This window comes from Mirounga leonina, unplaced genomic scaffold (assembly GCF_011800145.1).
Source record: "Mirounga leonina isolate KUSES-001 unplaced genomic scaffold, KU_Mleo_1.0 Mir_91, whole genome shotgun sequence".
In the NCBI taxonomy this organism is placed as follows: Eukaryota; Metazoa; Chordata; class Mammalia; order Carnivora; family Phocidae; genus Mirounga; species Mirounga leonina.
Genome location: NW_023270839.1, coordinates 32,801,360 through 32,816,600, shown reverse-complemented (window position 1 = coordinate 32,816,600; position 15,241 = coordinate 32,801,360). Strand labels below are relative to the sequence as shown.

General features: G+C 49.5%; 1 protein-coding gene across 3 annotated transcripts in view; it reads right to left on the bottom strand.

The window, feature by feature from the left end:
* The window catches only part of MYZAP (myocardial zonula adherens protein), an 87,382-nt gene extending 74,659 nt beyond the window's left edge, over positions 1–12,723 (bottom strand). For all 3 annotated transcript variants that reach the window (XM_034994173.1, XM_034994174.1, XM_034994175.1), the window contains exons 1-2: positions 12,557–12,723; positions 1,619–1,705 (exon numbers count right to left, since the gene is read on the bottom strand). In XM_034994173.1, coding sequence (XP_034850064.1) covers positions 1,619–1,705; positions 12,557–12,631 — 162 coding nt within the window. In that variant the 5' untranslated portion in view covers positions 12,632–12,723. The remainder of the gene's footprint in view (positions 1–1,618; positions 1,706–12,556) is intronic.
* Positions 12,724–15,241: the final 2,518 nt, after the last annotated feature.

The window sequence follows — 15,241 nt, the reverse complement described above, 5'->3', positions numbered from 1 at the left end:
TTTTCTGGATCCTTTGGTGGGACTCATCCTCCCTCTTTAAGCAGATAAGCAACTTCACTTTCTCTCAACCTGGTGCTAGTCATATCCTCATCCTCCCTGCCCCCTTCCTCCTTTCCCTGTCATTCATCATTTGAATTAGTAGAGACAGCTCTGTGCTTAGTAGAAAGTGGGGAAAAGAAGGGGATAAGAGAAGTGGAGGAGAGACAAAGACCAACCCAGTAAATTGAAGGATTTTCTCAACCATGTACCACTCACAGAGGAGCTTCCTTTTTTACAGGTGGCCTGTAAACTCCATACCAAGGCTTGTCATTGTCTCATGATTCCTTTTCTAAAACTTCTATGATCACATAGCCTATTATTTTACTGTTTTATTTTATGCTTACACAAAATATATGCACAAGAACGATTACTACCTACCCCCCGGCACTCTTGTTCCCTTCTCTGGTTTTATTTGTCTCCATCAGCACTTACTACCTTCAAAATTCTATAAAATATGATTTTTTTAGGGCCACCTGGGTGGCTCAGTAGGTTGAGCGTCTGCCTTCAGCTCAGGTCATGAGCCCAGGGTCCTGGGATCGAGTCCCAAGTTGGGCTCCCTGCTCAGTGGAAAGCCTGCTTCTCCCTCTCCCTCTGCCTGCTGCTCCCCCTGCTTATGCTCTCTCGCTCTAATAAATAAATAAAATCTTTAAAAAAATATATGAATTTTTAATTCTCCTTCTGCCCCCAACTAAGAGGCAAGTTCTGTGAATGACCGGCACTTTTTGCTCACTGCTCTGTTCACCTCTGTACTCACCGTGGAGTAATGGTACCCTACACCCAACACAGTGCCTGGAATACAGGAGATGTCCCCTAACTCTCTGTGAAGGAGAAAATGGCTTGCCCGGGACAAGAGGCCTAGAGGTGAGCAGCACCTCCTATGTCTCCGTTGGGCCTCTGCTTCAATGTCACCCCCAGCAGTCAGCTATTCCCTTCCCCGTGTTCCCAGAGCCCCTCTTGCCCTTCCGGACCCTAACACTTGAACTATCACGTCAACACTGCTCCCAGGTCTGTCTCCCCTGAAAAGCTTCGAGCTCCTCTAAGACGAGGACAAGGTCAGACTTAACTTCGGGCCCAGCACTTAGCACAGAAATCTGCTCCGCCCTCAAGCCCAGTGCCCCCGCCGCGCATCCAGGCTGCCCGCTGGGCTCGTTCTCTCCAGGTGGCCTTCACCGTGAGCTGGGCTTCCGCCTCCATCGGCTGAGACAGGCTCGGCCGCGGGCAGCTCACAATGGGCCCTTTGACTCCACAGGACTGGGCTCTTTCAGGAAAAGCCTGTTCCCTGCCACGGCACCTGTCACTGAGGCCAACGTCCCTACATCTTCAGGGCCACACAGAGCCAGCGTTCAGCAAAGAAACAAGAGCAGGGCCAGGAGGCTGGCGGAGCCAGCCAGGCAGGGCGGTCGGACTTCTGGGAAGATGGAAGATGGGGTGGCAAGGTCAGGAGGGCCTTTTCATCAGCAGAGTCACTGACATTCAGACTCTGTGAATAGCCTGGGTAGAGGGTCGGAGGAGGACGGGGTTAAAATAAAAGAGCTCAAAGATGAGAACTTGTCAGAGCTTTGCCTCAGAGACGGCTTACTTGTTCTTTTCTTTCAATCTTCTTTTCACCTGACTCTGAGGTTGGACTCTCGGGGGGTATGGTCAGCCGCAGTCTGCAGACATTTGTCTAGGAGAGACGGAGAGGAGAAGCCAGTTAGGAACCCGCCTTTGCGGTAGAAATATGCTGGGTGAGCTTGTGCTTCCCAGAGCCTGTTTCCCCCACTGAGCAATGAGGTGATCGTACCAACCACACAGGGGACCCTGAGGATAAGACCAGCTTTTGCCTGGCCCAGATCAGGCACTCACCAACCTGCTGTTCCAAACAAGGACATTAACAAGCAATTTCACAGCAAACACTTTTTTTTTTTTTTAATTGGCTCAGGTTCCGTAACAGCATATACAGAATGATCGTAGCTCACATGCATAGGTCAAAATACACACCGTGGTGTCTGGGCTGCTTTCCCCGGGACTATCTGTTCAACCTTTCTCTAACAGACAGACACATGCATAAGCACAAAGTTTTTTAAAAAGTCCATACACTCATGTTCACAGCAGGACTATGCACAACACCAAAAGGTGGAAGCAACAGCAATGTCCGTCAATGGCTGAATGGACAAATAAAATGTGGTATCTACGTAGACTGGAATATCATCCGGCCTTGGAAGGAAATTCTGACATATACTGCAACATGGATGAACCTTGAGGACATTATGGTTAGTGAAAGAAGCCAGTCATACAAAGACAAATACCGTATGACTCCACTTATATGAGGGACCTAGAAGAGTCAAATGCATGCGGACAGAGAGCAGAATGGTAATTGCTAGGGGCTGAGGACACAGAGGAATGGAGAGTTATTATTTAACAGGTATGGAGTTTCAGTTTGAGAAGATAAAAACATTCTGGAGATAAATGGTGGTGATGTTTGCACAACAATGAGAATATAGTTAATGCCACATGATGTCTATTTCACCCTAATGTCACAGCCTAGTCCTCCTGTGACTTCCCAGGGAGAAGTGATCGGGCCACTGGAAAAGGCCAAAGAGGGTCCCAGCAGCATGCAGAGTACCCAGCCCACAGCCATGTGGACCTGACTCATGGGAGGGCTGCTTGTCCCTGTTATGGACTGCATTGTGTCCCCTGAAAATTCCTATGTTGGAGTCTTACCCCCCAGTACCTCAGAATGTGACTGTATTTGGAAACAGGCTCTTTACAGAGGTTATTAAGTTGAAATGAGGTCATTAGGGTGGGCCAAATCTCAAATGACTGATATCCTTATAAAAAGGGGAACCTGAAGACAGACACACATATAGGGAGACTACCATGTGAACACGCTAAAGAGAGAGGCCTGGAACGGATCACTGCCACACAGGCCTCAAAGGACCCAACCCTGTCAATACCTTGATTTTGGACTTCCAGCTCTAACACTATGGGATAATAGATGTCTGTTGTTTAAGCCACCTGGTCGGTGGTACTTCTTATAGCAGCTCTAGCAAATTAATGTACCGCCAGCCTTGTCTGCAGGGTCATGGGTCTGCGTGGGTCCACAGGGTGGCCTCTGAGCAAAACTACCCTGCAGCCTAGACACCCGGAATGGGATGGGATTGTGAAGACCTTTGAAGTCCAACCTGCCAGCCTAGGAAGGAACCCCCACACGCACCCATGTACCTGGCAGGTGGGCGCTGAGACTGAGGACAGCATTTTCCATGCGTAGGTAAGAGCGTCCATTTGGGACATGTGTTAGCACCTCCACATACACTGTCACCTCCCTTCGAGACATCCCATTTTGCTCCTGGGTACCTCCAGCTTCCTGATGATGAACTTACATGTTCCCTCAGAACACCTACCTAAGGGACCCGGGGATTCCCTCAGGGACAGCAACAGATTTCCCTTTTCTCTACACTGGCCTCCTTCCCTCTGAACCTCTTCTTCTCTGGACTTAAAAACCCCAGCTCTTTCAGCTAAATGACTTGGTCTCACAATCATTCTCCATCCTCACTCTCCTCTGCGCAAGCTTCATCCCCCAGGGACCCCAGGGCTCTCACTGTCCCTGATGTGGCCAACTAGCCACCGAAGCTTCAAAGCACACTGCTAGTCATGTTGGCCAAAGAAACCACATTCCAGCTAGGAGGTAGCTAGGAGCTTAGCTGACAGCCAAGAGCACTGACGGGAATCCGAGTTCCTCCAGAGAAAGGCAAACCTCTGACTTGGGGCCACCTGGACTGGTCGAAACCAGCTGGCATGTGCACAAACATCAAAGTGTAACTCACACCAGGTAGGCAACCGAAGCCTGTGACGGTCAATAATCATCTGTGATAGGCTGATCTAGTCCGTAGCAACATTTTGCAGAGAAGAGGACGTGCTTTTCTCCTGCACCCCATTCCATACACACACGTGTGTACATATACACATGGGTGAATACAGGCCCACACGTGCACAAGGGCACACACACACACAGGTATCAATGCCTACTGGCCGTGTTGACTATGGGCAAGCTATTCAATCTCTTTGAATCTCAAGTGTAAATGCAGATTAAAGGAAGTCTGGCACATGGTGAGCCTCTATCGGTATGAGATACTTGTATTGTTACCCAGATGCGATCATCATCCTGTAAGCTCCAAAATGAAACAGGCCCACTTGGCTTTATGGTTCTGCTTTCCATGATAAGGACCATTTGGTCAACGGATCTATTGTAAGTGATACCTTTTGGTATGGTGATTGGTCCCTAATGGCAGGAAATTTCAGAATAAACTAAAGACTGAAGAGGACACAAGGCCCAGATGGGACTCCACCGGTCTAATCACCCAAAAGTGCAATGTTCCCTTCCCCTGTTTGAGACCATTCTTGATCTGTCCACCCAGAACTCTGATATTCCTCCGCATACTTCCTGCAGCACTCCACACTGAGCCAAGGGTACCCTGGGGGATGACAAAGCCCCAGGATAAACAGAATGTATTTCCCCTAAACCATCAGTTTTCCCTGGTGATAGATAATGAATGAACATAAAACGAACCTGTAAAATCACACATTTGACCTCAAAGCTATCCGGCAACTGCAGCAGGTTCTAAACACCCAGGCCCCTGTGTTAAATGTTTACTCTTATCCTTAGAGGTGCTTTAAGGCATGGGCTACTCTCATCAGTGCTGGCCCACTGACGGACTGACTGCAAAGACACAGTTTAAACCCAGCTTGGAAGAGGATCAGAAAGCTTCCTGATAAAATGGCCAAATGTGTTGTCATGTGAAAAAAAAAAGAAAATTGCAGGAAAAAATGTGAGTAATAATCCCATTTTTGTTTTTTAAATGCACTCGAATAATCTGCATAGATTGATGGAAAAAATTGTCTTGAAGGAAACACAACCAACTGATGGTGGTGACGGTTATCTCTGTAAAGTGGGATTCCCACATTGTTTCCAACTGTTCCAAGTATGTGTAAGTTTTTTTCATTAAAAATAATAGCAGTAATAGCAATAATATTGAGAGAGAATGTATCCAAAAGAGAGAGACAGATCAAGCTTTCCTAGACCCATAGGACTGCCTCAGGAGCAGCAAAGAGAACCCAGAGGTCTAGAAAATATCCTGAATTCCTCAACAGAAGCACTAAGTAACCCTTGAAGGTACCCACTAGGTTGACCTGGTATAGTTTACCTCCTTTAATTCATCCACTTTCAGGAAACCTCCCCATGGGAAAATTTTCCACTGAGTAAGATCAAGGCACAGTTGCTTATCTCTCTGAGCATTTTATGATGCTGATCTCCATGGCTTCCTTAAACTCTAATACACAATACCCAGAGCAGCCCAGGCTGGGCAGTACCTGAGGAAGGTAGGGTACTTTATTCCCAGAGACTCCCACAGCAGCTGGCTCAGCCCTATGTTCTGAACAATGAGAAGAAGTGAATCTTACCCTGAACATCACAGCTATTGGATTAGCTGTCCCTGCAAGCAAGGGTCCCTTCCACTGGATCAAAAGCAGGAAGGTGGACTCAGTGTATTTGATCATTAGGTTATGGAGCACCCACTAATAAAATACTTTTAAGGGCAATGAGGGTACCAAGATGAAAAAGAAACAGCCATGTTCCCAAGAGCTCAGCATCCAAAAACACACCTAAACAAGGCAAATAAGAACACTTAGTGTAACCAACACAGGGTAGCTTGGTGGTTAAGGCTTGGTGGAACCGCACTTCCTTATAAAGGGAGTAGGAATATAAAAGGAACAACAGTCTTAACTGGAGGTGGGAGTTTATCAAAGGCTCCTAGAGATGACACTTGAGCTGGGTATAGAAAGACAAAAAGGACTTTGTGGTTCATTGAGGTTTGGAGAATCCATCATCACAACAGCAAACAACTACCAGGCAAGGCATTTGCTCCAGGCTGTAGCCCAAGGCACAGATGTGAGAATGTTCTGAGAACATTAAGTGGGCCTACAGCCTACACTAGAGTGGGGAAGGAAAACAGACAGACAGGTAGAGGCCAAACTCTAACAAGCTACAAAGGCCTGATGGAGAAGCAAGGTCTCTAGTGGAAGACAATCAGGAGTCATTCACCTCTTTGGAGGAAGGGACTAACACTCAAATCTGAGTTCAGTGATTCAACAGCAATTCATCAGTACCTCCTATTATATTCCATGCATTACAACATGGATGGAAGGGGGGGAAATAGGGGAAGAGATCAAGCAAGTTGTGCTTTAATTGCTTTTGTTGCCCTTATAGGGCTTAGCATAGTATCAACACATAATAGGCACTTGCTCAGTAAATTAAATGTCAGTATGAGTTTCTTTTTAGGTTGAACTAAAACACAGTAAGGCAAATATACCTGAAACTCCCCAGAGAGCCTTCTACTTTCTTCAAACCAACCCTCCCTGGGAGGGACATCAAGGGAGGGGCAGATAGTATTCAAGCCTCCTCCACAAGAAAATACACAACCAAGCCCTTGTCTGCAACTCAGGGCACCTGGGAGCTAGGCAGGTCCTCTGGGGCCTGTTTCTCACCGCCCCGACCCCATTGTGGAGGCAGAAGGCTGGGTCTCCAACTATGGGAGAAACTGGGGATCCACATACCATCATGCTCTTAGTTTTAGTACATGAGCTCACCCAAGAGAAAACTATCATCAAATTAAAAGGGGTGGAGAACATGACCCAGGGAGGGGGCAGGGGTTGCTCAGTTGACAAAGACGTATTTCCCTAAGGAAATTAGCCAAATGCATTTCCATTTCTCTAAGGCCTGGTCCATTTTGTGACTGTGGGTTCCTGCCCAGTTCCACCTAACAACAGGAGGTGTGGTTTCTGTGATGTGGCTCGGAGGACAGACACCACACTCTGCTCGGCACAAGCATAACATCTCTGGACTATGTGGGTCAGGCTGTGTGGAACAAGGCGTGCCCCCCCTGGAGGTGGCCTCTTAGCCCTGCTGTGGCCCTGAACTTAAGGCCTGGTTATCTACATCAGAGTGAGGCAAACCTTTTCTGTGAAGGGCCAAATAGAAAATATTTAGGTTTTGCAGGCCACTGGGAAAGCCATTCTTATCTCAGAGGCATCCAAAGTAAGCCAAGAGGGCCAAATATGGCCCAGGGGGCAGGAGCTGATCTACATACTTGGACTCTTTGTAGGTGGGGTATGGTGTTCTCGAGCCCCTCTTTCCCGTGTCAGGACAGACTCCAGACAAAATTCATAAATATAGAGACAGTGACCTCTCCTTCCTGCCCTCACTGGCTCACTTCTGTACCAGCACACAATGTGCCCAGGAATGCCAACATGCAGAGAGAAAATGCAGGTCAATGAATGCACACAAATACCAGCATGACCTGGAGTGTTAGGAACCCCCCCCTCCCCACACCACCACCTTGACCTTTCACAAAGCCAGTGGGACCTTCCAGAGCGCTGTCCCAGGAGTGTCTGTATTCCCAAGAAAGCTGTAAGACAGCAATGACTAAAGAAGTAGTTCCCATTCTTGGCTGCACATTAGAATCACCTGGGGAGCTTCCTGAAAAACACCAGTGTTATTCTCTACTTTCAGAGGTTCACATTTAAACTGTCTGGGGTGGGGTCAGGGCATAGATATTTTAAGCTTCTCAGTGATTCTATGTATAACCAGGGTTGAGAACCACTGACTTAACCAAAGGAATGAAACTCCAACTTGTGCAACAGGATGAGGCAACTGAACTATTTGGAGGCCTTCCCAGAACTGTCAAAGCCTTCACCTGGACCAGCACTCCCATCCATCTGTCACCTGCTTCCTGCCCAGGTGGGCCAGAGGTGATGGGCTGGCTTTATCCCAAGCTTCTCTTCCTCGTTTCCTGTTTGCCAATTCAGTGTGAAGTGTGGCCCCTTTAGGACCCCAGTGACACCCTCCTCTTTTCAAGCACCAATTATACCAGGCCTGGGGAGGGAGGGTCCCTAACCCCTCTCCTCAAGTAGTTAATCATAGATGATGCAAGCAATGACCGGGTGCACAGGCCTCTAGGAAAACACGGAAAAGGCGAGTTCAGACAGGCTCCCTGGAGGAAGTGACCCTTTCTCAAAGAAGCATGAAGGAGGCGGAGAACAGCATGGAAAGCCTGGGGAATGGCAAGTAATTTGGAATATCTGGACAAAGTGTGGGAGGGGGACAAGGCAGGCAAAGGCCAGATAGAAAGGCCTGGGTGCTCAAGTATGGAATTTGTACTTGTTGCTGGTAGTACCAAGGGGGCTCCTGAAACAGGGTCATCTGCGGACTGCGTTCTGCATTTTAGAAAGGGCACTCTGGCCTTTAAGTACAAGTAAGAGTCAGCAGTATGAACTGAACTTTAGGAAATAATCACTCACCTAAATCGAGACAGAGGGAAATACCCCTGTGTCCTGGAGAACACTGGAACTGTTTTGGGCTGGAGGAGCCGGCCACAGGAAGCTCTAAGACCATGACGCAGGTAATGGCTGGAAGTATTTCAGATGGAAGCTCTTCAACATGGTCTCTGGTTAGTTAGCCCTGGATCCACAGCTCCTCGAGCACAACTAGACCATTTTTGAGGCTGACTGACTTGAAAGGCTTTTCCAAGTGATCAGAAGCTCGGGCATCTGGGTGTCTCGTTCGGGGATGGGCGCGCAGGACAGATGAACTGTGACGCAGACCACATATGCAGCCCTCTCGCAGGACACTGAAGATACAGAAGGGTCCAGAATCCCACTCCACACCCTCTGCAGAACCACGGGCTCGCCGTCTTGAGGAAATCAAGTTTCCTTAAGAGTCCCCAAGACTCGGGTCTGTTCGTCCTACTTCTGACACGGTAAGTTGGGTGAACCAAAGCACGAAGGCTGGGACGTTTTTTCTGAGCCTGCAACTGTCACACTTCAGTGAGAGAAGCTTCTTGGCTAAGGCCTGAGGATGCCAAGGCTCCAAAACTTCGCAACTTGGCCTGTCAAGGGCCGCGTCCAGGGGGCCCTGGTGAGAAGCCAGCCTGTCTTCTGGGCGCAGTGGGCCACCTGCCCACCCGTTCCTGGTGGGTGCCACTGCCAGCTTCCTTCCACCAGACACCGAGGTCCCACAATGCCACGTCCCTTCCTCAGAGCCCACTGATACAGAAGTTATGCACACAGATACTTCTGTGAAAAGGAAGTAAATCTGACCCATTCACTGGCCAGCTAAGGAAAATTCTTTGAGCCAATCAGACAGAAATGGGACCTAGAAGAGTGTGCATTAGCTAGGGAGTGAGGACTGGCAGGCCAATTGGGTTTTGACAGAGGAAGCCATTGCCAAACAGAAAGAAATATCAGCAAGAGCAGGGGAGGAGACAGTCCTATCCTGTGGCCTTTTGGGGTTTGCTTCTGTTTTGTTTTTCTTTTTATGAGCCACTGAGGGGCCATAACACCAGCAACACCAGCCAACAATCTCTTATTATCGAGACTGCGTGGTGCTGGAGGAAACCCCTGACAGATCTCGGTCTCTCACCGCCCCAGCTGAACAGCTTCACCAAAAGCATCTGGCTGCACCAAGCATCACGTGCCTTCCCCCTCAACACACACAACCTGGCCACACAGCTGACCTTTCATTTCAAAGGCTCATTTAGTGGGATTAACTTCATTTGCAAAATTCCCTTCAAAATCGTGAAGCAAGGTCAGTATTTTTATAAATGTTTTCCCTCATTCTCTAAGGGCATCATGTTGTCTGTGGTTATTCTCCAGCCAATCTATCTTCCTGCTGTTGCCATAGATAAAACTATTTTTAGTGCGCAACTGGTTTGAAGGTAGATTTTTTTTTTTTTAATTTCACAACCCCTGCTGCTTGGCATCCATAAATGCCCCTTTGCTTATCAGCTGATAGAAACTACTTTCCCACCGGTTTTTTTTTCCTTTGAGAGATGATTTCAGATAAGAAGGAAGTATAAATGGTAGTGGCAGCCACTGGGGATAACCAGTGACAGTCTGGTCTGGCTACACCACCCTGGGTGGCTGACTCAGAAAACTCCCTGCTCAGTGTCAGCTGTCACCACCATTTCTAGTTGGCCTGAATATCTGGACCAACACAGCCTGGTTCTCCTGCAGTCCCTAATTTGGTAAGCTCTTTGGATAAAGCAGAAACACTATGTTGATAGCTAGCGTGTTCTTGTCCTAGACCATCACTTGTCCAACATCCAAGAGGAAAGACAGGATGACAGAGTTTATTGACAAACTACTTTCGACTTCAGGAACACTTTTCATGATTACTTGGTCTACAATTTTATTTTCAAGACATCCCATTCTTGTTTTTCTAAAAAAAAAGTGTCTGCAAATTCAATATGCCATTATGATACAGTATATGCCAAGACTTACATTACAATGAGTAATAGTTCCTCCTTTCGGTATCCCAATGTTGATCGCCCCACAAACTCCTATTCACCCTACAAGACTAAACTCAAATGTCTCCTGAAGAGGGAGGTCTTCCTCGGTTGCTTTGGGAAGAACCCTTCCTTTTAGCTTCACCCAACTGTGTTAACACTGTACCTCACTATAACAATAACCCTCACTTTGTACGATGGTAGTCTGTGACAAGGGCTGCCTCCATGGGTAGAGTGGACCCCAATGCCTAGCCCTGTATCCTCCAGAAGGATAGCTATAAATGTTTAAAAAAAAAAAATCCATCAATGGATCACATCTTCTAACCATGCCCCACACATATACACCTAGAGAGGACCTGGGGCATTTGCAGATCATGAGCAGAGGAAATCATAAAGGGAACCCTAGAACCTTTAGATATCTTCTTTCCTGAACAAGTGTGCCAGCACCCATGTGCTCAGAAGAGCCCTACGTGGTCTGACTCAGGTCCCTGACACCCTCCAGCTCAAAGTACTTTGGTTGTCTTATTCAAAAGGCAAAGCCTTCTCAACAGTCTGCCTGTCCTCTGTGCCATTTACAACTAAAGAAATACCTGAAAGTAAACATTTGAGAAAAACAATCTTCAGAAAGGTTCTTTAGTGTGCTCGTCACATCTGCACCCACCCACTCTAGCTGCCCATCTCTGGGGGGCACTTGACACTTTCATGCAATCTGGTCCCATGTATGACTCTGTCCAGGCTCAGGTCTGGCTTTTCAGTGACTTCATTCTTTCTCAATCACAACTGTGTTCCAACTGTGCAGGATTTCCATAGAAAAAAGGCAAATGCCTATCTTGGAGTAAGGCTTGGAAACCCACTTGCAAAGCTAATAACTGGACAACCAGGGTTCTGTCAACCCTACAGTTCTGGTGTACGCACATGCACACGTAGACACACACACCCGCACCCACCCCCCCGCAGAATCCACCACTTGGCCCACACCCAAGAATAACACAATGCCTTTCTTCTAGAGCTAAAGAAAGCACAGAAGGTGACCGCTAGTCACTTGTTTGAGGTATGGAAACGCAAATAGGCATGTGTACAAGACTAGAAGTCGGGAGTGCCAAAGGGGGTCCTGACTTGGTCTTAGGCATCTGTTTAGCTAAAACTTGGGAAACATGATTAGAGAAGTCTCAACCACAGAAAAGAGACACCAAGTGATAAATTCCATGAATACTATGAGGAATGGATGAACTAAACAGCCACAAGGCCAGTGCCTGGCAGTGCACTCTGAGGCGCTGATCTTGGAAGAGATACAGACCCGGACAGATGCAACCTGCATGTGCCGAGCATCTTTCATAGAGCATCTGGAGAGGGGAGGAAAAATGCAACCGAGGTGACAGAGAAACAGAGCGCTTCTAAAGGGCAGCCTCCCTGGAGATGGTGCCCAGGGCTCCCCTTGCTGCCACGGTGCTGGTACTGAAATCCGAATGAAGAAAGTGGTTTGCAGAAACCCAAGTCCCACACCACCGGGCTCCGGGGGGACCAGCTGCTGATCTCTCCTGTAAAGTGAAGCCTACACCTTGGCTAAGCTCACTCCAGAATCGGTTATTCTTTTTTTTTAAGATTTTATTTATTTATTCGACAGAAAGAGAAAGAGACACAGCAAGAGAGGGAACACAAACAGAGGCAGTGGGAGAGGGAGAAGCAGGCTTCCCCCGGAGCAGGGAGCCCGATGCGGGGCTCGATCCCAGGACCCTGGGATCATGACCTGAGCCGAAGGCAGACGCTTAACGACTGAGCCACCCAGGCGCCCTGAGAATCGGTGTTATTCTATCACCAGTGGGGACAAGTGACCTTTTCTTTTAACCGCTCCAAAGAGGCAAGTTGGGGTGTTAAAGACATTCATTCCCTTTGAGTCTCAAGTAGGGACACTGCAGGAATCTTTTCCTCTTGCTTTTTAAACTCGTGCCACCAATAAACGTGGCCTGCCAGAGGGGGCAGGAAGGAGAGGAAAATTCTGGGAATTCCAGAAAGTCCCCTAAGCCCTACGAGCCGGGGGCTGGACGTCGAGAGAAGGATCACGGCCGGAGCTGGGACACGACGGGACAGTTGAGTCCGGGGTGGGGGGGAGGTCGAGGCCGGGGGACCGGCTCCCGCGCGTCCCCAAAGCCAGACCCCGCTCCGGCCAGGCGGCCGGGACTCCGCCCCCCGCTACTCACCCTCCTGCTGGGCGCCCCGGACGCCCCGGCGCCGCCGCCCGAGAGCAGAGTGACGGTGGACGTGGAGCGCAGCATCCCGCAGCGGCGGCCGGCGGCTGGCCGCGCTGCTCCCCGCCGAATAAGCGCGCGGCGCCCGCCCTGCGTGGGGGCGGTGCGGGCCGGTGGGGCTGCGGCTGCGGCGAGGCGGGCGTCGAGGGGGCGGCGCGGGCGGGCACGGAGGGGCGGGGCCGGGGGCGGGGCCGGGGCGGGGCCCCAGCGCGCTCGCCCGACCCGTCCGGCCGCATTTTCTCCCCAGGGCGCAGACCCGGCCGGGTGGCGCGCCGTCTCCTGCCCGCGGCGCAGCGCCCGCCCAGGGTGCCTCGCGGGGCGGGCGGGAGCCCTGGACGCCCGGGCTCTCTCTCCTGCCTGCGGTGTCAGGGTCCACCGGCCTGCTCAGCCTCACGGTTCTCAGCGGCCCGCGGCCAACCCGCCTGCCCCCCAGGAGGCTTCCATCCATCACTGGAACCCTCAGCCCTTGTCATTCATTATTTGAGTGCCTACCATGTGTCCCTCCCAGCAGCCAACACAGTCTACTGGCGCTGTCCTCATGATGTTTGCAATCCGGTCGGGATACCTAGAGGTGACAGGTGCCGGTGCTTTGGTAGAAAAGGAGATACCAACGGGAGCACGCAACAGGGACTCCGAGGGGAGGTGATGACTAGGCTAACACCTGAAATAGAAGCGGGAGCAAGCCAGGTGGAGAGTGTTGATCACAATTGCTCATATTTATTCAGTGATTACTGCGGGCCCAGCTGCCAAGCACTTTGCATGTATTACCTCATTTACTCCTCGCAACCACCCTTTGAGGCAGGCACTATTATTATCCTATATCCCCATTTTGCAGATGAGGACACTGACCCACCCAGAGATTGAGTAACACAGCACAGCCCCATCAGCTGGCAGGGGCACAGCTAGGCTGGACCCCACAGTCTGATCCCAGTGCCGTCCTTGTCCGCTCTGCTGCACCTCTCCCCCAGCAGAGGGAGGGGCGAGTTACAGACCAAGAGAACTGGCATGTGCAAAGATGGGCCAGAGGCAAGAGCAGGTGTGGCATATTTTTTAGGTACTGAAACTATCACAGTGTGAGGGGCACTGGTAGGGGCAAATAGAGAAGCAGCAGAAGGATGCTGAGCCAGATCGTGAAGTGCCTGGTATACTTAACTAAAAGGTTTGGCCTTTATCCTAAAGATAAAGTGTCTTTCAGCAGGGAAAGACAATCTCTCTCTACTCACTCTTCAAAGCCCAGGTCCAACACTGCTCCCCATCAAGCTCTCCAGGACTCTTTTGCCCTGAACACTCACACTCATGAACCTAGCAGTTCTTTGGGATCTTGTCTTCTGTTAGAGTCATCTGTGTGCGTGTGCGTGTGTGTATGCGCGCGCGCGCGCACGTGTGTCCCCTTCCGCAGTGGTGAGCTTCTGGAGGGTGAGGGCTTTGCCTTGCCTTGCCCTTCTCTGAATCCCCAGTGTAGCACCAACATGAAAGATGCTCAAAAACTGTTGCTGCACAGAATTCCGAATGCTCCTGTGGGACTCATTTTGTAGATGAGGAAACTGAGGCCAGAGTTTCTAAGCGACTGTCCCAATGTCACCTCGCCTGTTGTCATCACCACCACCGCTGTGCCTGCATTCTACGTGCTTTGTATGCATTTTCTCAACCAATTCTCACCATGACCCCCCAAAATGGATACTGTTATTGTCCCTATTTTGCAAATGAGGTGCAGGGACATTAGGTTAATTGGTGAATAGACTGGAACTAGACCTGTAGTGTTCTAACTTCAGGTCCACTGCCTTTGTACCACCCTCCCATCCCCCCACCCTCCACGAGAGGTCTCTTCGTATCCTACTTCCACGCAGCCCACTCTTCTTCAGAGAGTTTTGTAAAACTAAAAGCTGGGTCTGCCTTTCAATAAATAGTGATGATGGTCAAAATGTGGCTGTTGAAAGCTAACATGGGTTAGAAATATCTGCATGGTTATCTCAGTAGAAAGAAGCTAATGATTATTGTTGTTTTGTTATGTTGTCCTGGGGAGAAAGGAAATGGGCTGCCATTCAGACAGGGTCAGAATAGCCTGGCATCATCCATGTTTATTTATATTATGGCAACCACCCAAGTGTCCACCCAAGATGGAGTCAGCATTTGAAAGGAAGTGTGGTCCATGGATTAATTTTCCCTCTGTCTACCCAAGTCTTTTTCATATTGTTAATATAATACTTTTCACGCTGTATTATAGTTTATTACAAAAGCAGCAGACTGCACAGCAGCTTGTGAGCTCTTCGTTGTAATCGGATCGTGTTTACATCTCTGTGTAGAGCAATAACCGGAATGTTGCAAGTGCACGCTAAATGTTGAATGAAGAAATGGTGTGAGAGAGCAATATTGTAACTCACTCAAGGTCAAGCAAAACAGAAACCAAGATCCTTGCCAACCCAGCTTCTAGGGTGGGCTAGGGTCTCCAGGCAGTTCGCCAGCTGAAGCAGTCAGTGCCCCAGGATTATCCCAGCTAGGAAAGTTCCCCACACTGGCTGTCACTAAGGGCTGTGATTGGACAGATGCCACAGCCCTTCCCAACAAGGCCAACATGGATGGAACTGCAAGAGAGAGGAGAGTGGGGAGGCCCTGGGACGTGGGAAAGGAGGACAGAAA